The 24,799-nt window shown below is 37.2% G+C and overlaps 1 protein-coding gene across 1 annotated transcript; it reads left to right on the top strand.

The window, feature by feature from the left end:
- Positions 1–1,253: 1,253 nt before the first annotated feature.
- On the top strand, positions 1,254–24,640 carry LOC121066601 (desmoglein-4-like). Its single transcript, XM_040550280.1, is given in 17 exon segments — positions 1,254–1,470; positions 8,270–8,305; positions 8,680–8,808; positions 10,018–10,173; positions 10,327–10,474; positions 11,312–11,475; positions 11,751–11,885; positions 12,174–12,272; positions 12,274–12,360; positions 12,540–12,799; positions 13,803–13,945; positions 14,083–14,301; positions 15,471–15,857; positions 17,712–17,860; positions 18,346–18,406; positions 20,033–20,241; positions 22,155–24,640. Coding segments are annotated over 17 exon segments (3,396 nt in total). The 5' UTR covers positions 1,254–1,422; the 3' UTR covers positions 23,121–24,640.
- The last annotated feature ends 159 nt before the right edge of the window (positions 24,641–24,799 follow it).

Genomic DNA, 24,799 nt, shown 5'->3' on the forward strand with positions numbered 1-24,799 from the left:
AACTCCAGGTGGTATCTGTTTAATATTTCCTGTCCCAGTTCCCTCACCAACTCACTGCCAGGCACGTTGTGCTCAGTGGCAAAGGCTGAGTGGCAGCAGGGAGGTGTGTGATAGGCTTCGGCAGCCCCAGCCAGATGTAAGGCTGCAAGGCACCCGTGCAAAGAGGCATGTAGACATGGCATGCTCCCAGCAGAAGCATGGGGCTTCATCCCAGTAGCAGCTGCATAGCCCCAGAAGTGCTGAGACCTCTTTTCCCAGCTTGAGATTAGTCCTGGGACATGCCCAGCACCTTGGTGGGTTCAAGGAGCAAGAGAATGCCAGTTGTATTGCACTTTTGGGGGATAGAGTTTGCACCCTTCTCACAGGCCCACCAGCACAGCAGATGCCCACCTTTATCTTTCCCATCATGGGGCAATTCCCAAAGATGCAAGGAAGCACTTACAAAGCCTCCAGTGCAGAGCAAAGGGGTACGCTGATGAGCAAAGATTTCTCCATCCCACACATATTTGTTCTCGTGCCATCCAAAAGGAGGCCAGAAATGAGCTGTGCAGTACATCCTTCTTTTGCACTCCACTGCCTGTCAGTTGGAGCAGCTCTCCAGTTTCTTTGGAGGCATGTGTACATCTCCATGCCGGCTGTGTCAGCAAGAGCACAACCCATAGGAAGGGAGAGGTATGGCATGAGGAGACTTTGCAGGTAGTGAAAGCAGAGTCTCCTTTCTCTGCTTCTGAATACTCTTGTGGGCTAATGAAGAAAACACTTTTTTTTTTTTTCTTTTTCTCAAATTAATAAGTTACTTTTTTTAATGGCAACCTGTTCTGTTCTGAGTACTGCACTTCCGTTGACAATGTGAATAGAGCTGACTTCTCACCTGACAGTAAACAAATGGACGTGTATTTTAACTCAGACTAATCATTTCTTCAAGTCCATGATCTTCACAGCAATATTCATGAAGTTCCTCTATTATACTTGGTGTAAGGAGAAAACTGGCAACTGCATTTAAAGCAATGATAAGTTACCATTTTAATGATTCCTTATGTTGTGAGTAATTTATAAATCACTCAGTATCTTCCGAGCAAAGCTTGCCTTCTGTTTTTAAAACGTACCCTTTTGTATCCAACAAAGGGTTTCAGTGCAATAAGCATTAAGGTGTGTCTCCTAGCTTTTACCTGCAAGCAATAATGATGTTGTCAAGCGTTTCAGGTGAGACCAGCCCAGGATTTTGGGGTGGGGAAAGACACTCTGTTATACAGCATCTTCAGTTCTTCCCTCAGAGGGAGGCAGAGACACCTTGAAAGGCTGAGTATAAGGACATCTACCGAGTGTCTTTTTACATAGACATCAGAGTTGGGGGGGGGGAGGGAAAAGGAATAGACCTGTAACCATAACTCAGTTGGACTTGTATCCGAGAAGTCAGATGCAATGGATTGGCTCCCTCACCGAACAGCTGCTTTTCTGTTCCTTTTATTGGTAAGTCAAATTTTAAAACAATATTTGTAAACTTTATGATTATGCCAGTTGAATCTCCTCAGCAAACCATTACTTTTCACAGTGTAAACTAACCTGACCTTCCCACCCCCCCGTAGCCAAAAAAAAAAAAAAAAAAAAAAAAAAAGTGAATTTAACACAAAAAAATAAAGCTGTGATTGTTTTAAACTCAGTTTCTGAAGATTCTATACAAGTAGCTTAGGTTTTCATTAAATGCTGGCAAACATTTCTTCTGATTATGACTTTGCAGTCTTTTGATGCTTAATACATGACTTTCTGTTTAATGCACGAATTTTCAGATTAATATTGTTTATGGGGACAGTTTAAGGAGTTGCTTTTATTAATAAAAATCTTATATATTTTTTTAAAGCCCCAAAAAACTGATTGGATACTATTTGCTTCTATGTCTTTATTTGTCTGATTGATTGAGGGAAGATGGAGAGCAAATATTATTTCGTAAACTGATTAGCTTCAGAGCTGAATGAGTTTTATGGCTAAATTCCAGAAAAAAAAAAAAAAAAAAAAAAAAGAAATAAAAAAAAAATTAAATTTAGTTAAGATTGTAGCTGAGCAAAAATCAAGACTTGGCCCATGATTTCACATTACAAAGAATTCCTACCTTGTAGTGTGCATTTGTGTCAGAGCAGTCATGTGCTCAGCGAGTGAATGTGTGATGAAAGTGTTGCTCTTTGGGTTTGTTATTCTTACTGTAAAAGGAAAGTTGTGGGTACGGTCAAGTGGAATAGTTGTACAGTGTGTTCATCAAGGCACAGAAATTACTGAGAACGGACTTAAAAGAATTATGGATGCCCTTCTACTCCTGCTTTGTGATTTTCACATGGATTCTTCTCACTCATCTGTGCTGCTCTTTTAAAATTATGTAGAGGTTTAAGGCCCTGAAGATTGATAAAGTTAGAATTTAGAGTATAGTTGTATACTTTAGTGTATTTCACTTTACACAATGTATTAGTAAGCGCAAATGTTTTTTAAATCCTTATTATTGACACCTCTGGAAATGCGGTAGTCAGGGAAGAAGGGTTTGTTGTTAGAGTGTATGAAATCCCAAGGCTTAAACAGTCACAGTTTGGCAATCAGTAAAGTAGAACTAAGCAGCGCAGGGCAGCTGCCAAGCAAACAATGTCAAAACTTGGCAAAAGCAAGTTATGGTTCGGATGAGTTTCTGCTTGTTTAATGCAGCATGCAGATCTGTGAGATTGGCCTGTTGTGCATGATGCTAACAATGCTGGATTTTTATATAACATTACTGACTATTCGTTTTATTCTGTTACTTGGTGATGCATAGTCCTGATGTGTTGAAGTTCCAAAAAAAATTTAAAAAAAAAAAAAAAGGAAAAAGTGAAAAAGTTTGCTGTACTGTATTTAAAATCTGTCTGTTCAAAAGGGCTTTTACTGCTTTATCTTCTCTTGTCAACTCTGGAGCAATTTTCATTCTTTCAGTATATTATCATTATGATTGTGACTGCACTAGGGCATGTCAAGAAAAAGGAGTGACTATGAAAACTGCCACTACATTTTGATGAGTACCAAATATCTGAACTTTTACTACCCAGAGGAAACAACTGTTGTTCTTGTTGTGTGCTTTCCTGCACAGCAGTGTTTATGGTGGCCTGTACAGCCTAACTGCATCTTTCAGCACTGTTCAGAAAGCTGATGGGCAAACCATAGAGAATAACTACATTATAAATTATGTATATGATTTTAGTGCATTCTGAGAAACACTCTTGGCTTTCAGCTTGGTTAATCTTTCATGAAAATCACCTGTCTCAATAGTGTGTCTGCTTAGTATATTGTTAATAAGTTGTATCAAATAAAATGGCTGTGGAATTATACATATTTTAGCACACTAGCACACTTTCAGAAAAAGAAATCTTACGAGCTCTGAAACTAATAATTTTCCATATGCATTTCACCATTGGTGGGACTGATTCTGCAACCCTTGCTCATGTGACTTCAAAGGTGTTATTCTCATGAGTAAGGGAGTTCTGCTTGTGGTACTTGCACAGACACGTTTTATGGAAATAACCCGTTTGATCAGGTATGACTCTCCTCCTCCCAGCCATCAGGTGACTGGTAATAATTTTAAATTCACCACATCTCTCATATGCACTTTTGTCTGGCTACATTTTCCCACGTGTTATCTACTTTTTTTTTTTTTTTTTTTCCAGTTGTTAGGCTCTGGTTACACCTCCTACTCGTAACTTGGTTGCATATAAAAATATTAAGGGGCCAAATAATCCACTTGCACTTGCATACCAAATATCTGCAAGGATTTAGCCAGAAAACTGCAGGCCCTTCTGCAGAAGAAAAAAATATATATTATAGAAACAGAAACTAAAACAATTCTGCACCAGAAATTATCACACAAAATGAGTTTCTTAAGTTTGCAGTTAGATTCCTGAGTAAAAATGGCCCCTAAGCAAATGTGTATTTGCAGCTGGAGCACTCTAAGCCATATTAGAATTCAGGTTTTATTGAGGATATTTATTGAGGAGAGCACAATTAGAGCATGTCTAATTTAAAAAACTAAAATTTGAATGATAATGGCTTACACCCTGTATTGAAATTACTTTCTATTCATTTTTCTAACGGTTAAGCTCAGATAATGTATGGAAATCCATTATTTCTGTATGACTTGTCTTCTGTTATATTTCTCAGTAGAAAAGAAACAATCTCAGTGGAAACGTTCCCAAAGTGGTTAGTTCTTTGAGTAAATATATTTTAAAATAAATACAACTTTAGAATTTATTCTTCTGAGTGACATGAACATTATTATATTTCTGTTGAAATAGTAGTGGGTCCTCCATCCCAAGTGCAATACAAAATATTGACTTCACTTCCTAAGACAGGAAGCAACAGAAACACCTAACTTTTGCAGAATTACAAAAAAAATTGACAGAAAAATGAAAAACTACCCTGAAAAAAATCCCCTTAAAAGTGAAAACACATTCATTAGTGACCTGCAAAAATGAAAAGTACAGACAAAAACTTATCCTTGTTTAGATTTAAAAGTGATCATACTGCTTCTTTTTAAAATATGAGTTTGTGTCTTATATTTCAGGTGTGCTTCTTATTATTTAATGCACTGATTTATCTTTTCTCAAAGAGGTGCAGAAAGCATGAAGAGAAGGGTTAATTATTTCAACCTTTTGCTAGACAGAGCTTGGCTGAGTAAGACGTAAAAGTCCCGAAACGCTGACACAACCAGAGCTACCATGGCACCCTGATGACTCATATAATATATGTGAGTTCTCAGCACTCCTCCCATCGTGGCCAATAACAATACTGCTGTTGACTTCAAAGAGTGAGAAGCAGATCCAATATGAATAATGCTGGGAAGATGTTACAGGCGTGTTCAGTCATTTAGATATGAGTAGGTGGAGGAGGGAGTATTCCATAATTGCATATAATATTGCTTGGCAGTCAATTAATGATTAGTTAATTTTTGTTTGCAAATTGCTTTGAAGGTGCAAAGAACTATGCACATCCTATGGGCCTAATTCTCTTCCCAGTTACATCAGAGTAAATCCAGCATAAATCCAGTGTGATTCTAAGGCATCATTTTATATACAAGGTTCATAGAATAGAATACAAGCTTTCAGACAGGCTACTGTGAGAATGACAGTAACAATAAATATGTTTTCTGCTTGCACCTCTCTTAGTCCACACCAGAAACAGATTGTGCAACTAGCTTCTAGCTTCTCAGCAGAGTTTCCATTTTTTCAGGGTCTCTCAGAGACTAACAGGACAGGGAATTCTGGTTTCATTCTGGTCAGCTTGCCTGCCCCAAGGTCCTTAAGATGCATCTCACATGTTTCAGTGCTTTCTATTGCTTTAATTATCATTAAGCACTGAATCTATGGAAAGTATTGCATGCAGGCACTCAGATACTAGTTTAGAAAGGAAATTTGTTCATTATCTACAAGAATACCAAAGTTAGCTGCTAGCAGACAGATGACAAGATGTACTTCTCCACTCAAAATAACACTAGATAAAGAGTTTGCATCACACAGATGTTAAAAATAGACAGCTGGGGTTGGGGGGGAGCCTTCTAACTGTTGATATTAGTGGAGAACTAGAAAACATTAGGAAGGCAGAGGACTTTTAATCCCTGTGTCATGTTGGATAGATGTCACTTCAAAATTGTCTAGGTTTATCTGGTGAATGAGACAACTTCATATGGTGTATGCCTGCCCTCCTTCCTATAATACAGCTGTAACTGAGAAAGACTTGTTGAATGCAGACCTCAAGTTCATTAGATCAGCATTTTCAAGAAGCATCACAAACTGTACTAAGGACTTTGGATTCAAAACTATCAAGATTTCTTTAAAGAGCTTCCATTAGCAGCATGTAGCAGCAGGGTCCTTTGTCAGTAAGGCACAAATGTGGAAATACTGGGCCTTAATTTACAATTCCCAACATCACTGATGAACAAATTCTTGGCATTCCCAGTATCTGTGCTCCAATGGATGAAACTCCAGTGTAAAAAGGATATTTTCATTGCTTGGAAGCAGAACTCCCTGTAGACTGAAATCAAGTTTTTTAATGAATATTTATGTCCTTAAAGAACAGAACTCTCCACAAATTTTTCTTTACAGAGATGCCCAACACAGTTTTTCAGGTAGCCTTGTTAAACACAAGAGTGACATGACCAGATGTGATATGTTAGTTTCACTGTTAAATGACAGAATAGGCCATAGGATACAGTCAGCAGACAAGATTCACTGGTATTGCATTAGGAGGTGTATACCCATACTTTTCTAGGTCAAGACAATTCCTTGCTTGCATGCCAGAAGAGATTTCAGCCTAAGGGTGGAGAGGATTTCACTGTACTTGCCAAAGGAGTCTCTGTTGTGCAGGTGGGATCAGCTGATAAGAAACGTTGAATCAGTGCCATTTCTGGTGGACCTCGTCAGTCAGTCTCTCTGGTGAGGGTGTAATCTGCAACTTCTACTCTGCCATGTTTTCCCAAGCCACAAGGGATTTAATAAAAGCACAGGGTTTAAGTTCTACTGAGGTGAAACCACTCCACAGTTTAAATGAGTCTGATATTGCAGATTGCCTTCTCTGAGGTGAGTAATGACTCATATGAATCCCATTCTGCAGCCGAAGATTTAAACAGTCACCAAGACATAAACTCAGATTAAAAGCTGTATTGATGTTCTGAATGCAATATGAACATATCTGTTTCCTTTCCAAAGACCTAATGCAACTTTGTAGTGATTTTCCTGCACAGAACTTTTCTTAACAATTTGTGTCAACAACTTGCTTAAAGAAACAAACAGAAAAAAAAAAAACTTACTCTTACTTCAGTATTTCAGTATAGTTACTGAAGTACTATATGAATAAGTACTTCATATTACTTATGAATTGTCCCTTAAATTTAAATGTAATATATATAAAAAAGAGGTAGATCCACAGCCCAAACACCCTCCTTCACAGACATTAGAGCAGCTTTTACATGAGGTTTCAATGAGTGTTCTTGGGAAGATCAGTTCATTAGAGACATCGTTTAAACGAAGTTGAAGGTGCTGTTCAATTATCTTTTGTATGTAAGAGATTGTTTTAATATGAAATAAGTGGAAAAAAGTCTGTGCTCATCTTCTGGCCTTGATAAAACAACAACGCAGTACGTTTAAAGTGTGGAAAGTCCCATGAGGTAAAGATACTACAAACAGAAAAGTCATCTTACATTATATCCATGCAATATCTGTCATAAAATCTACCAGGCAAAAGACGTCAGACCAAGAAACAAAACAAAACAAAACTTGAACTGTACTGGGAAATTACAAAAACATGGAAAATTGAAAACTACAACCATTCATCACGTTTGGTGAGAAAAGACAAACTCTGCATTGCTTTTTGAGTCACCTAGATATTTTGTTTTCTCCTAATTATGAATGAAGCCAGAATCCAGTCATGCAGATCCCATGTTCTTCAACCTTTATATCTGAAGAGAGCAAAGGTAGATCCTAAATCAAAAGCAGTGCTCTCAAAAGGTACATTGACCAAGTGAGCTTTATTGTCACAATTTATTTAGGAAGAAGATTAATTAAACAGTGCTTTCTTATAAATTGTGCTAATCAAGAAATTGATGAATCTCTATGATTTTAAAGTAATTACTCATTGCATCTGACTCTGTAAACGATATTTACTTGAGCCTTTAGCTGCATAGTTAGACTTCAAATTAAAGCCCACTGAACTCCATGAAAATCTGCCTGATTGCAGTTGGTTTTCCATTATACCTGGAATCTCTTTAACCTCAGTGAGGAGGTTGAAGAAAACTTTTTGTTCCTTTTGGTTAAACTGTATATTGAAGTATTACAGGTCTACTGTGGACTCTCTAAATAAGATACAACAACAACAATAACAAAGAATAAAATACACATTCTTTAGAACAAATCTTGCAATCATTTCTTTCTTCAGGTGAGATTGTACAATGTAAAAGTCTGTGTGAAAGCTGCATTTTAATATAGGTATAACTTGTATGGCACATCTCTTCAAACTGAAAGTGCCTTGAAAGACAGAAATCATTTTAAAAGCATTAACTTTCAAAAATTAAAGTGATATATATAGAAAAATAAAGGAATGGTGCAACGTAATTTATGGAAATCCTTCAGCTACAACCTAGACATGTTATTACAATAGATTTCAGAAAACATACTGCTCCTGCTCTGCAATTTAGTAATGTATAGCACCCAAGTTTTGGTTATTGAATTATGTCCTGTGTGTTTATATGCTGATCATCTTATCATTCTTGCAGGTATTCTTGGATTTCAGCACAGGATTTCATGTAGAGGTAATATATATTTCTTTAGAAATCAATTTTCTGATAAAATGTAATGTAACCAATGTAAAAATGACATGGAAAATACTAAAGTTTTATTTCTGAACTTGAAGATTGAAAACATATTTACATAATAAACAGTTACAGGTAATAGTAACCTGCTCATCCTCTCAGAAATTCTCCTGAACCTATATGAATATCTCATATGCAGAAATAATTTTAAAGTACACATGTACAATGTTAGAATTTGGGACCTGCAGATGTATTAAAAAACACGTTCTATAAATATCTCTTCTCCTCCCTATTGTGGGAATTTCTATATGTCTGAATTAATTTCAAATGTATTGAGGTTGGTGGTCATATGATACTGGTACTCTATGTCAAAGGTAAAAGAATGGAGTGAAAATGGAACAGCAAGATGGAAAACCTACAGAAGACAAAAACGTGAATGGATAAAATTTGCTGCAGCTTGTAGAGAAGGAGAAGATAATTCTAAGAGGAATCCAATTGCCAGAGTAAGTAGAAAGCACAGCAGAATTGTTCACTGACAAGGAAGCTTTTTCTAAAGTAAGATAAAAGCAGAGAAATTTAAGAGCACATTTGCTTAGACTAGTCAAGGCAAGGAATGTAGAATAAAAGAAAAATGGTACGGTATTTCCAGGTCTGCTGACAGTCTTATATGTGAAACCACACAACTGCTGAGGAGTGATCAAAGGCTTCCTAGAACACTGCAATCAGGCCCCTTCCTGGAGAGCTCCAACCATAGTCTCTTTATTGTGCAGTGTCTGTACTAGTTTGAGATATTTTTCTTTTCTCTCTCACTTTGAGAAATCCCTGAACAAGCACAAGTTAAGGATGATGCCTGACTCCTGTGAACAACAGAGCAAAGAGTTTGAGCGCCACAATACAAGAAAGACATAAAACTATTAGAGAGTGTCCAAAGGAGGGCTACGAAGATGGTAAAGGGTCTGGAGGAGAAGACGTACGAGGAACAGCTGAGGTCCCTTGGTTTGTTTGGCCCAGAGCAGAGGAGGCTGAGGGGAGGCCTCATGGTGGCCTGCAGCTTCCTCACGAGGGGAGTGGAGGGGCAGGCGCTGAGCTCTGCTCTGTGGTGACCAGGGACAGGATCTGAGGGAACGGCATGGAGCTGGGACAGGGGAGGGTCAGGCTGGGTGTTAGGGAAAGGTTCTGCACCCAGAGGGTGGTCGGGCACTGGGACAGGCTCCCCAGGGCAGTGGTCACGGCACCAAACCTGCTGGGGTTCAAGAAGTGTTTGGACAATGCTCTCAGACACGTGGTCAGATTTTGGGTAGTCCTGTGTGGAGCCAGGAGTTGGACTCAATGATCTTTGTGGGTCCCTTCCACCTCAGGATATTCTGTGATTTTGTGATTCTTCTTCTCCCCCGTCCATACCCCTTCAGCCACAGCGTAATACTCCTGGAAGTTTCTCTCCCCTAACATCCTCACTTCACCACCAGAAGATTTCAAGGAAAGAGGAAACCTGTCCAGTATTTAAGGGCAGACATAGCTATAGGCTGCCTGTTTTTTAGAAGAGCCTTCAATTTGTTCTATAAATTGAATCTTGTGAAATGTGGTTAGGAGGAAGACTAAACTTATAAAGATTTTTTTAGGGAGACTAATTATAGAAAAAAAGAAAACACTGCAGATGTTCTCAGGAAACTGGTATAAATCATATTATGTAATAATATTATGTATTATTGTAGATTCGATCAGATTGTGAAGAAAACAATCCAATCACATACAGCATCTCTGGAGTTGGAATTGATCGTGCCCCGTATGGAATATTTGTTATTAACCCGAGAACAGGAGACATTAATATAACAGCAATAGTGGATAGGGAAGTGACCCCAGTATTTGTTGTAAGTACTCCCATTTTATCTTTCCTTTAAAATGATGAATGCAGGGTGGTGCAGGGGGAGCACAAGGAGAAAAATGCTCTAATTCATTTGTTTCAGATTGTAGCTTTGCTTCCTTCAATTCTGGTTTTAACATGAGTAAATCTCTTTATCTAGATACGCTGCTTTGCTAAACACTCAGTGACGGGTATAGATTTGGAACCACCTCTTGAACTTCGAGTCAGAGTTCTGGATATAAATGATAATCCTCCTATATTTGCACAATCTGTATTTACAGGAGCTGTTGAAGAATGCAGCATGGACAGTAAGTAACTATGTTATTGCCTATCATAGTAAAGTTCGTGAAGATCCCATAGTACAGTTAATATAAACCTGGGGTGTTCATTCGACTTTTTTTTTTTAGGCAATGACGTACTTTTCCCAAGGCTACTGCAGAGGAAGGAGCAGGAGATGCTTCTCAGAGTGTTATTGGAGTAGGGCCCAAGATCGTTGCTTAAAATTAAACAGCAATGCTTCCCCCTTCCTCCCACACACCAGTGCTGAATATTCTAGTTCCTAACTGTACCATCATGAAATTCATTTAGATGTGACAACTTAAAATAAATTGGTCCATTTCTTCTCATTAAATAATAATAACATTACAACTGCATTTATTTCCTGCGAAGATATATAAATTACTTTTTTTTTTCAGCCTGAGTATTGAAGTTGCAGTAGAATATTACTAAACAAGCCCTTTCTTAAACACCTAAAATGGTTCTTTTTACCAAAAGCATTGCAAGTATCATTAAACATGAGAATAACACTGAGTGTGTTACACTCATGTCCTACCTTCTAGAAATTCTCATTTAAAACTGTGGAGATATCTTCTGTGAATATCTTCAGGCTCAAAACTTACAATTTTTACATATTCCCTATGGTGACTTTAAAAAGTTCAGTGAAAATCTACCTTACCCCATCTGACCTTAATTTGTAATGCATTTTACAGTCATTCACGTTCAGTCATAATCAGTACAAGGAAATTAAACTTCCATTTTCTTCATAAATGTCAACAAACAGATAGCTTTCTGTCATTTTTATACGCCAGGTATTTCTGATTTCAGAACAGTTTTTTTCTGATTTTTTTTTTAATTGTTATTCTTAGACACACTGGTGATGAAAATAATTGCATCAGATGCAGATGAACCTAATAACTTGAATTCTAAAATTGCCTTCAAGATAGAGAGTCAGGAACCTTCAGGCCCACCAATGTTTGTTATGAAAAAGGCTACTGGAGAACTCCATCTGGCAAATTATCTTGACAGAGAGGTAACATTTCCAAAGTCAAATAACATGATGTCATGGTGTGTGTATGTTATGAGAGTGAAAAAAAATAGAGAGAAAGAGAGAGTGAGGAGAGACTGAGAAGGTGTGTTTTCTTTTTTTTTTTTTTTTTTTAATGGGTAAATGCATTTCTTTATATATGTTAAAATAAAATATCTAAGGCAAATTCCCGTATTAGGAAACAGTAGCACAACATAAGTATTTGTAGTTTATAACATGTGCAGATGCTTGTAACATGGTCATTTCTCTTTCTGTGACAGCAACACAGTAGCTACACTCTGGTTGTGAAGGCATCAGATCGGGATGGAGCTGGAGATGGAATTTCATCCCTTTGTAGCTGTCATGTGAAAGTTATCGATGTCAATGACAACTTCCCAACTCTTGCTCAAAGCTCTGTAAGTGTTTAATATCAAAAGCAACATTATCATTAGAAAGCACAAATCCATTTCTGCTAAGCTGCATCTGCAAAAATTTGAGGTGATGCAGCTCTTCAGATCTGCAACCAGAATCACAATTTACACAGAACACAATTATTTATTTATTTATTTATTTATTTATTTTACTGTTAAAGTTAGTTTTAGCTGAGGGAAGAGCATTTTTCAAAGAATTCTCTGTGGTCAGCTGTATCTCCCTCACACTACATACATTAGTGTTTGCTAATAGGTATTTATCTGTCATTACAGTTTTCAGCAGCTATTTCAGAAAATTCACTCAGTTCAGAACTGCTACGAATACAAGCTCTGGATGCTGATGAAGAGTTTACTGACAATTGGTTAGCGGAGTTTTTTCTTTATATCTGGTAATGAAGATAATTGCTTTGAAATTGTTACAGATCCAGCTACAAATCAAGGAATCCTTAAAGTAATTAAGGTATGGATAAATAATATGATTCAGCTGTTGAAATAATCATCTTAAAATAATTTTAATTGTTAAATATATATATATCACTAACAGCAATGACACTGAACCATTTAAAATAAAATATTTAAATAAGATTAAAGTCCAGGAAGTTTTATTTATTTTCTGATTTTCCATGTTTTATCTTTTAGGAACTGAATTATGAACATATCCGAACTCACTCACTGAGTATCGGTGTCAGGAACAGAGCTGAATTCCACCACTCTGTTATGTCTCAGTACCAAGTCATCGGAACACCCCTCATAGTAGAAGTAAAAAATGTGATTGAACCTCCAAGGTTTAATCCATCTTCAATTATCTTTTTTGTGTCACAAAGAACGAGGGCAAACTATGTTGTGGGAACATACACAGCATTCGATGAGGACACAGGGACTACTGCAACCAATGTTGTGTAAGCTCTGATCTGCTTAACCTACTGGATGGAATAATTGAGAAATGAGATTTCAATGAGATTAGGAATAGGTATTCTCTATTCCAGACAAAGAAGTAGAAAGAAGTAGAAAAGGAGCTTGCAAAGGGTACTGTAAAATAACAGGAAAAAAAAAATAATAATAATAGCAATAGAATAATAGAAATAGAATACTATGTTCTTATGCTATGATTGCTTTTGTTTCCTGACCTACTTTCCTTAGCCTTGTGCACAATGCAAACAAGATATCATTCTTCTCTCAATCTGTAATTTAAATAAATCAAAACAGATTTTTTATAAACCAACTTAAGAACACAGAAAGAGAATCTGCCTGCATATCTAAAAAAGCAAGCAGAAAACCACAATAATGGGCAATATTATACAATCAGAACAGAAGAGGTCACTAATAGGTCATTCTATAGTTTAAAAAAAAAATGGTTTGACATTTATTTCTGATGAAATTCATGAAAGTTAATTAATAAGAATAATTTGTTTTATTAACCTATGTAGAAATAAATGCACCCGATTTAACAAGGTTTGAAAAGCTTTCATAAAACAGACAAAAATATTAGCAAATACAACCACAGTATATTATAGGAAGAGTTGTGGATTTAACTACTGATGTTATTAAAGCTTTACAGGAACCAGACAGATTTTATTTACTTTCAGACTATGATAGCACTTTCAAAATATAATGAACTTTATGCATTTCCTTTGTTGACAATTATTTTTTATGGTGTATATCTTTTGACATCTACAAGAATTTTGTTTGAAAAGGTTAAAATACAATGGCATCTAGCATAATCTAAAGAAAAAATATTCCAAAGTGACAAACATCATTTGCAAAATAAATATATAGCAGACCACTATACCATATGGAGTCCACATTAATTGGAATAATTTATTCCACCTACATAACTAGGTCTGCATTTGTACTGTTTCATATTCAACATAATTCTGAATATTTTTCTTTAAACAAATACAGGTATAGGATAGGACGTGATCCAGGCGCCTGGTTCAGAATCAATCAAAACACTGGTGAAATCACACTGAACAAAGTTATTGACTGGGAATCCTCCTATGTATCCCATGGGCAGTACAGAGCAGAGGTTCTGGCTATTACTAGAGGTAAGAAAACAGATTCGGTTGTCTAAAATAAAATACTCTTTGTACATTTTTTTTTCCCGTTCCATCTTTTCCCACCTGAACTGCATTATTTATAGTATCAATATTGCCTCCTGATTACAAATACCTTCTTTTTACAGGGGTTCCTCAATATACTGCTACTGGCACCATTGTGCTTACAATGCAAGGCGTCAATGACAATTGCCCAACTATTAATACAGCATTAAGGAAAGTATGTATGCATTCCCCATCAGTGGTCATCACAGCAAAGAGCATGAATGGTGATCTATACGGGCTCCCCTTTACATTCAGCATACATGGTGAACCTCAAACTACATGGATTATCAGATCAATAAATGGTAAATTAAACTACATTTTATAACAGAATAAATCATAGTAATTACCTCCTATCTAAGATTACAGAGTAGGATACGTTTTCATAAGAAACAATACAAAACAGTCATTAAAATCCATTCTTCTCACTTAAATATGATTTTATATTCATTTGAATCCAAAGAGTTGCTCTCTCTATATATGTTAGCACTGAATGAGAATTATTACATGCATTTTATCTAGTTATCATCTTTTAAAGGAAACTAAAAATATGTTGATTAAAAATAGAACTGTAAAACTGTATGTGAGTGTGATAACTACGATAAGCAGCTTTATTGGTCTAAACCTAACGAGGCAATTCAAAAGCAAGTTGATATTTTTTTATTTCTATATTATTTAATTCTATTAATTATTTTTATTCTAAGTATATGACAAAGCTCTTATATTTATATGAGAGCAAAAGTTCTTTGTAAATTTTATGAGAGCCTTATGAAAATGGTAAATAAAGATTACAGCTTTTGCAACGTATGGTACAAATTCTGCTTGCTTTTTGATTAATCAAATCTCATACATTTCTAAATGATGGAATTTGCATAATTTACTGTATGTATAGAAGACTTTATTAAACAGTAAATATCAGATTTGCAAGTACCTTTGTAACTCCCATTTGTCCTAAACAGACACAAATTGATAATTTTAAATATTTTAAAAGAATTGAAATACCTTTTGAAAAAAAATAAAATAAAAAAATAAAAAAATAAAAAACCAGAAAGCATAACTAGCATATAAATTTTTAGTGAGAGAAAACAAAATGTGTAAAGCTTGCAAATTATGTGTTAACAATTTTGGGAATAAAAATGAGGAAAACCAGCAGTAGATATAAAAAACTGCATTTGCCCCTTTTATATTTCTCAAGTTAAAAAGTGATAACTAGATTGATCTGGCTCAGGTTCTCCAAATGCAAAATAAATAAATAAATAAATAAAAATAAAAACCAAACAAACAAATAAAAACCACCAGCATAGATCATGCTTCAGCTTTGAATAAGTACTGTAGATGCATAAGTAACTGAAGATCTAATCCAAACACTTAGTCTGTACTATTAACATTATTCACCAAAATTATAGATTTGAGCAGTTTTTAAAGTCAACACCTTAATCTAAATATTTTTCTCTTTTTTTTTTTTCCCCTAAAGCTACCTCTGCAGAATTAGTGAGTCAGAACATGGACTTCTACCTTTATAAGATCTACATTAGAGTAAGAGATAGCCAAGGCCGAAGCTGCTTACAGCCGTACATAATTCCTCTACAAGCTTGTCGCTGTGACAGTCGCAATTATTGCAGCAGTGGGGCCACAAAAATAATTATCATCGGTGGTGGTGGTAGTCCTGATGGTGAAAGAGTTAGTTGGACTGATAGGCCTGTTACTGACGTTGTGACAGACTGGGACACTACCACTGAAACTCTTGAAACATATACATCTGATGAGGAAAATGGTTATCCTATCACATATCGCCAATCTTCTACTACACTTAGCGGTGCTGCCATTGGCCTGATGTTTCTTGGTGGCTTAATATTTGTTTGTAAGTATTAAATTTATAATATATATATATTTTAACCTTTACAAAGTGTATTTTTTATTCTTCTAAAGTAAGGTGACTTTTTGGTCAGTTGTTAACCCATGGGCTCCCATGTGCAACTTGACAAAACAAAAACACAAACAAAACCAAAAACTATAGGAATTGTATGGATACATATAGGATGTATGTACATGTATGTAAACATATGTATGTATCCTATATTCTACATATATATACATGTTTCATTCAGAAATAACTCTCTCCATCCTAAGACCTAGGGTATTCTTCCTTAGGTATTCAGTTCTCAGACTACCATGAAGAGTTGAAATGTTTAGTAGAAGATTCAGAAGATTCTGGCAAAAGCTGCCTCTATTACTTTACAATTTACACTTTGCAATTTGATCTTCAGTTAAATTACTAAAACAAATGGGCAACTATCAAATTGGGTATGAAAAGATGTAAGGAAAGAATGAGTTTCCTTTGAACTGTAAGACAGATTTCAGTGGTGGAATGAAGAAGATCATCATCTTAACTTTTGGCCATTGCTGCTAAATATGACATCTGTTAAAAAACAGTACTGTATACAATAAAGGATCAATATGTGATTTTCAATATATGAGCTTCAGCAATTACTTCTCTGACTGCTGCAGTCAGATGTGATTGCTCTTCTTTCGTGGCATTGGCATCAAGCAGTCAACATCTGAAACTGTCCAGTGCAGAAGTACTGACTACAATAACTATGAGAACCTGACTCTTGAGGAGGCTGATCGTATTGGTTTTTGATCTCTGATTAACTGGGAATCAACAAAGACAAAATTTTGAAGCTGCAAAGAAGACTGTTTTGTTTCTAGTTCCCATTTGGTTAATTCTCCAGGAAAGGCCATCTTTCTGCCTTCAGAAATCTCCTTTCCTAGTCAGTGGTCTGGATTCGTTATGTCCTTACTCATGTAATGTGAGGTAGCACTGTATACACTTTATTGCCCTTTCTCTTTTTCTCTTTGTTTCGCTTTGACGTTAAATTGGGAGTTTTAGATACTTTGGCTAGTCTGCTGTAAGCAAGTGTGTCTCCCCAGTAACTCTGCAGCAATATTAGGTTTTTAACTTAACTATCTAGGTTAATAGCCTAAATACAGCCAGAATGAATATTGCAGCCCCTTCCTAAAATGAGCAATGCTTTTTTTTCCAGTAATTTCCAACACTGAATTATTGAAAGAAATAAGCATAATGCACCACACTGCGAAACCTGACTCACTGTCTAATCATTTTTTAAAGCCAGGCGTTGAGGGTTTGACTCTTGCTTTTCAAATAAGCATCATATATAGGTGATGGGAATATTGCAACTGGAGTGTCAGCTAAAGATCACTGTAGCCACATGAATAGTACCCTATTGATTCTTATAAGTTTATTGTTACTAATATGTATTTCTGAAAAGAAATTACAATGTCTGAAGAGAAAAATATATGCTTATGTGTCAAGAATGAATATCACTGAATGCTATATATAGCAAGACTGGTTCTGTTTGTTTAATTTTCTTAAATCAACATCTTATATTCATTCAGTTGAGGTAGATCAAAGTCTGTTCCTGGATGTATAGCCATAAATTCAGAGTAACAGCCCTACTCCACCCCAACTTTACTCTGCTGTAACTGAAGGTACAAATTATTCCGAATATCCAAATGCATACATTTTCAAAAGCAGATAATGATTTTGAAAGGCAGACTTGCAGGCTGATTGGTTTGAAACATTTCAAAAGACCTTTTTTCTAAAGTTCTTGAGCACCTGCCCTCTGGGTAAAACAGCTATTCCTATGAAGAAAGGATGTCCTAAATCCCTGTTTCTTGTTTCTTCCCTGTTAAGTGATTCCAATTCTGATGTCAATGAGTGACTGTTGTGGCTGTGGACCTGGAGCTGCAGCTGGAGTTGGAACTGGATTTGAACCTGTACCTGAATGCACAGAAGGGGCGATTCATCCATGGGGAATAGAAGGTGCACAGCCTGAAGATAGGGTCAGTACATCCCATGTTTCAAAACCCTGCAGTAATTTCTGTTTACAGAAAAGACTCCATTTGTCTAGAAGCCAGAAAGTGATCATATTACTAAGTCATCTTGTAAAAGAAGCCTGGCATTGTCAGCCATTGCCAGGCTAGTATGAAAGGTGATTCTTAATTAAGATTTGCAGATGGAGCTTGTGTGCCTTAAGTTGTTTTCGGTTATCTTGGCCCAACAGTCTGATTTTACTATTCCCTCAGCTGAAGTGTAATTTGCAAGCTTTTCCAGTGCAAGCTAGGGCAAGATAACACAAACCATCTTCACTTACCACCTTTTACCTTGAAACTGAAAAATCTTTTTTTTTTTTTTTTTATGGGAGTTGTAACTCTTAGCTGTCATTAACACTTTAAAGTGGTAATTCCTTAGCATGATTCACAAAGTCTTGACCTTCATAAGGGAATTTCAAAGTTATCATTCAAGGAATCAAAATGTTGTTTTCCAGGATGTCTCACACATTCTTGCCCCAACAACAGCTGCTGGAGGTGATTTTGGTGAACCTTCTGGTAAGAATATCCAAAGATTTTCTATGTGTGCTATCATAAAGCTGTCTTTCAGCACTTCATGTCTTCTGGTTCAGGGAGCACATTGGTTTCTCAGCTACAACACAACCCTTCCAACTGTACCTCTGCAGATAGTCAAACTGATGCCAGTAGGACTTCCAGCATGAGTGAAGGGGCTGAGGCTTGAGCCTTGAAAATGGGCAGATACATTTCTTTTGAAATATTTGCTGAGACTTTCAAATCTCAGGCATTTTTTTCTTAATCATTCCAGCTGGTGGATGGAGGCTTTTTTCAAGATACCAGTTTTAGCAGAAATGAATCTGAAGACCAAAATAAGGAAATTTTCTTTCATAACTCAGTGGTGGAAGGTTTGTCCCTTCCCAATTTCAAGGCTTTCCTTAGCACAAGGGAGAATAGGACTCACCAAGTAGCTAGTTAATTACTGCCCATTCGTGCACGAACCTAGATAGAAAGCTGGCACACAATATAAAAAATATATGTTTCTGTGATAAGGTTCCCCCAGGAATTTGGTGGCCATAGAGTGTAAGTCTAGCTCTGCAGTTCCGCTTTCTCTTTTTCCCCCTTCCTTACTCCACAACAGGAAGTAAGGATGCTGGCACAGATCCATTTCCTCTAGCTTCTGACAGGAAGAAATGTCACTGTGCAAGCAACGACTTCTCAGATGAGCACTGATTAGCCAAAAATGTTCTTATCCTTAGACAAAAAGATAAGAGAACATTTTGGGTCATAAATATGAATGTGTCTTTGTTCTCAGGGAAGTTCTGCTGCCATGGCAATAGAAATGTTTAAGACTTTCGCCTGTGATTTAGTTATTTCCACTGTTCAGTATTGCTACAGTGAGAGCCCCAGGTTCAAATCCTGTCACCTGAGACCAACAAGATTAAATAGAAAAACAACAGAATTTGGCCTATATTTCTTAATGCAATCACAGGTTGTCAAAAAGACTACTACATGTAATTGTTTTATTATATTACATGCTAATATTTAAGACCACGCATTCATTGCTATAATATATGAAAAAATGTGGAGAAGATAAAACTCTGAGTGTATAATTTTATAATTTAATATAAAGGTTATTTTCATTCTGTATTACTAACACCAGCAGTTATTATGATCAGCTATTGTTCTCCTGAATCCCCCTTAACAATCTAAGAACTAGAAAATTTGAAAGGAGTTAAAAAGCTATTTCTTTTAGTTAACAGTTTCAGACAAAACAATTCAACCCCAGTGGGGTTATAAATAAGCATCCATGCATTTGCATAAATATCCATAAGCATTATCTTATTTGCCAATGCAAATCCCATGGCAGCATATGCGTACACCAGACAGAAATCTCTCCAATTAAACAAGCCAAACGCTGATATTTTAAAGCATGTAAGTCTAGCTTTAGCATCACAAAATCAAAGTTTTAGATGTCTGCTGGTATGCACTTAATTTTTATTGCAGTTTTAGTGTTTGGCACATATGTGTGGATCTGTGCCTGCAAATAATCTAAAATATCTTTAGAATTTCAGTAGTTTCATTATACTATTTGCAAAAACAACTGGCAAATTCTGTGAAAATTTTCACAGAACACAGGAGAGAGAATTTTTCTTTTCTTGTTCTCAGATATATATACAAACACATATGGAGGAGGAGGAGGAGTATGTCATGGTGTTGAAGAAACTACAGGGGTTGGCTATGCCACTGGTACTGGTTATGGAACAGCTGGAGGAGTTTCTGGAACAGGGGAAGTAAAAGGGTCAACGGGAGGAACGATAAAAGAGTATCGAGAAGGAGGGGTGAACATGGCCTTCCTAGACAACTACTTCTCTGAGGTAATTATGTGGTCTTCTTTGTGTTGTATCTGTGAGTCTGCTGTTACACTATCCTCCCCAAGTGACACTGTGAAAATACAAAATCACAGGGTCATGGAATCTTAGGATCCATAGTTTGGAAAAGACCCTTAAGATCATCAAGTCCAGCCATCACCTAACAGTACCAAGTCCACCATGAAACAATGTCCACAATGTTCCTAAGCACCACATCCTAAGCACCACCTCTTAAATACGTCTAGGGATGGTGACTCCCCACTTTTCTGGGCAGCCTGTTCCAATGTCGAAATACAAATAACCCTGCTCAACTGAAACTCCCATGATACAAGACTGGTGTAAGAGCAAAGCTCACTGTACTAGTTGGAAAAAGCAGGATATTGATAATACTGCTTTTGAGTTGTTGGCATAGAAGTTTTGATAGTTCAATTCTGTAATTCTGTTCATTTCTGTAAAACTGATGGACACACTGCAGGTATGGGCAGTAATTAAATTATTTCAGCTTAATAAGTGACCATCAAATGTATCTATTTTCCACTGTTTTCAGTATATAGATATATAATATCATTGTGAAGTTGTTCACAAATACTTTTTTAGAGATTGTTAAATGTAGTAATTTTAAGTCTTAAGGAACTCTGAATACCAGTTCACTTTCTTCCATATTTTTATTGCCTTTTTTGTTCTGTAAAAGACTTGTGAGATGCAAATGACATAAACACACAGTTTCGAACTGGGAAAATATTAAGTAGACTTTACATATGGGATAAAATCCTATGGAGTTTACATGATTAATGGATTTATTGGATATAAATTGGATTTAATGGATATATTTTTATAATTATCATGAACTGTGATGCATAATACTATAATTGCATATGTCTTCAAAAACAAAATCAATTCATTTGTAAGGATTACTATATTTCAAAATCTACTCAAGATTCAGTGAGGAAGAGCACAGAGCAGTCCTGAAGACCTGAACATGGTTTTCTCCCAGATTGTGATTTCCCTGCCTGGTCCAGGAGCACTATGTATTAATTGTCTGCCTGCCATAGCACCACCCAGATTACCCCTTCTATTAACTATCTCAATCTCCAAACCCTCTGCCTCTCCCTCCTGGGCCTTCTCTTCTGTCCTTTCCTGCATCCTCCAACCTCATCCCTCCTTAAGTTTCTCTCTTTCTTGCCCTGTTCCTCCTCATTGACCACTCCATCCCCAACTCCATCCCAAATCATTGATCCCTATCCTACTCAAAATCGATTCTCCTCTGGACATACCAAGCCTTCCCTGCTGTGGCCAACCCATAGTCCCTTTCCTTCTGTCCTGGTTCCTCTGCCATCCTGCTTCAGTCTTCCTTGCCATCCTGCTTCAGTCTTCTTCCTACTGCTTTGTCTGACTACTGCTGCCCAAAGAGTATGTTCGTTCCCGTTTACCCTACAATCAGACCCACTGATGGCAGACAAATACCACTATTCCTTGGCTGTCTTGGCCACCTGTGTTTATGCTGTCCCCTCGCCCACTTTGCTAACAATTTCAAAATTTTAACATGGGGTTCTTTTATCAAAATAAATCACTTTGGATGAGATTCTCAAGACAGGAAAGCAGGAAATACCTAGGAAAATTATTGCCAGGATATGCCACATTTATAAAAGTCTCAAGTCTCTGCAGTATTTGTCTTAACCAAATCTGAGATGCTAAATGTTTGCAGAAACAATAATAAAATATTAGTAACATTTGAATAAAGCTTATGTCGAGGTCACACAAATTTTGATTTTTTTTTTTCTTTGGTCTTGAGATGTTCTGTTTTTCAAGTCATCTGGGCCTTACTGTGGTTGGGGAGACCTTACTATAGCTTGAGTCAGCACGGTTAACAACCTGACAAAAAGTCACTCTGTTCACCTTTCTGTTTTTTCAACCTACAGAAAGCATTTGTGTATGCAGATGAAGATGAAGGTCGGCCAGCAAATGACTGCCTATTAATATATGATCACGAAGGAATAGGTACTCCTGTCGGCTCTGTTGGATGCTGCAGCTTTATTGGAGAAGATACAGATGAAACGTATTTGGATACATTAGGACCAAAATTTAAGACCCTAGCAGAGATTTGTCTGGGCAAGGAGATCGAACCTTTCCCTGATGCCAACCCACCTTGGCCAGGCATTAACGTCACCTTTCCCAACCCTGAATGTGACCTGAACCTCCCGGCGCCTGGAACCACCATCCTTGTCAACGGCTCTGCACCAATGGCTCCCCCGGTCGGCACTACCACAGTTGTTACCGAAAACACCTACACGTCTGCATCTACCATACAGCCCCCACGGCCCATGCCTGATCCTTTGCTCCACGGCAACGTGACGGTGACAGAGACCTACACCTCCAGCTCTCCTTGTGTTGACCCACTGCGTGCATCCAACGTTGTTGTAACAGAAAGGGTTGTTGGTCCCGCGTCTGCCTCTGATCTGCGTGGCATGCTAGATATTCCCGATCTCACAGACGGGTCCAACGTTATCGTCACGGAAAGAGTCATTGCACCTAACTCCCGGCTTCCGACATCTCTGAGCATTCCTGATTTGGTAGATGGGTCAAATGTGGTGGTGACAGAAAGGGTGTTCAGGCCTGCCTCTGGCATGCCAGGCAGCTTAATAAATATTCCCTCAGAGTTATCCAACGCCCACAATGTGGTGGTCACTGAGAGGGTAGTGTCAGGGTCTGGGATGAGCGGCCTAGCGGGGGGAAGCCTGGGAGGGGCAAACCTGGGGAGCCTGAGCAGCACAGGTCAGATGCTCAGTGCTGACTGCCACCTCGGCCAGGCAATGGGCACAGCGTCCCCTGGCACCTCCCGGAGAAGAGTGACAAAGTACAGCACTGTGCAGTACTCCAGCCAGTAAGGCTTCTGCCAGCGCACCTCCCCACTGAAATTGGCACTTGCATTGATATTTGTTAGCTGCCACCGAACAAGAATATCATCATTATTTATAACTAGCAAACAGCACTGAAATTTCAGGGCTTCCTCCTTGAGTGAGGATCTCAGAAGGGTGCCCCATTTCAAGGTCAAAAACTTTGTCAGTGAAGGGAAAGCTGAGGTGAGCTCTAAATTTATCTCTTTCTTTCCACAGACCAATAAACTTGTACAAACAGACACTAATGATTTTAGAGAGATCTGATTAGTAAACAGAGCAGTGAGAAGGGATCCACATACAGTATCAGCATGAGTTAATGTCAGACGAAAGAGTGTTAAAATACTATATTGGTGAATGATCTCTCAAGACAAGCAGACTTGGGTTAATGGCCCCTCACTGGCAAGACAGGAAAAGAATGCAATTAGCAATTAGTCAACATAAGACTAAATAAGCACTTTCAAACACATCACTTTTCTTTGCATGTAATTTCAGGTGCGCTGCAAAACAGCACTTTGAATCATTTCTGCTATCACCAGCAACAGTTATAAATAATAATCATATAAACACAATGCGTTTTCATAGCTTTCTGAAGTTCTTAGTAAAACGTGCTCTTTCATGACCTACCACGTTGCTATGCTCATGGCCAAGAGTGTGGCTAGGAATTTGCCACAGCTGGAGCTGCAGCATTGATGCTGCAAACCAAGAAGCTGTTGGCTTCATCTTTTTTCCAATATCACTACAGCTTTACTTAAATCTAGAAGGACGTTGGTGAAAACCAGAAGCAGTTAATCAGATTTTTGTGCCAAAATATGCCTACCAGTTAAGTCTCCAACATCAGGTTACTTTACGAGAACTGTAATATAACATGCCAGTTCTCTTCTCAAATACTGCCAAGAAAACAAAGTCTTAGAAGCTTTGTGATGTGGGGAGGCAATAGCAAGTATTATAATACTGACAGTGGTAGCTGAAGGCCTTCGTGAAAAGAGAAAACCCTTGGGAACAATATAAATTTGCTAATACGCAGCATGGAGAATTGTTATTTCATATGTCAATGTATTTTGCATTGATATTTTGAAAGTTTATTTGAATGTGTTAATTGAAAAAGTCTTTATGATTCTATATTCTTAATTAAATCTGGCTTTTATTTTCCCACAAAAACAGCTCTACTGGATTCTGTTATTCTAATAATACTTTAACATGCTTTAGATTATGATCTGAAGGAGCAAAATGCTGAAAAGTAGTAGCTATCTCATTTTACTTCTGTATCATATGTATAGTAAGCATAGTGTATACAACAACATCACGCTGATGTAAATACAATAGAGTTATATGGAGGGATTGTTTGTTGTTGTTGTTGTTGTTGTTTTGCTAGATCACCAGATCAGTAGTTTTCCCTCAAATTTTGCTTCTTCAGCGTTGATGGACAGGTTAGTGAAAAGTTTAAGAGTTGTCTGTGAAATTCCCACTCAGTAAAAAGGAGAAGAAACCTTCAAATCCAGATTAATTCATTTCAGAACTATATGACAAGTTTCTGAGTCTCATGTCATAAAAAAGCTTTTTGAATTATACTTTCTGAAATGCAACTATATCTGCTGTTAAAGACAAGCTGCAGAGTCTGTGCTACAGCCATTTACACCAGTGCTCCCCATGATTAATTGACAAATTCA

This window comes from Cygnus olor, chromosome 2 (assembly GCF_009769625.2).
Source record: "Cygnus olor isolate bCygOlo1 chromosome 2, bCygOlo1.pri.v2, whole genome shotgun sequence".
In the NCBI taxonomy this organism is placed as follows: Eukaryota; Metazoa; Chordata; class Aves; order Anseriformes; family Anatidae; genus Cygnus; species Cygnus olor.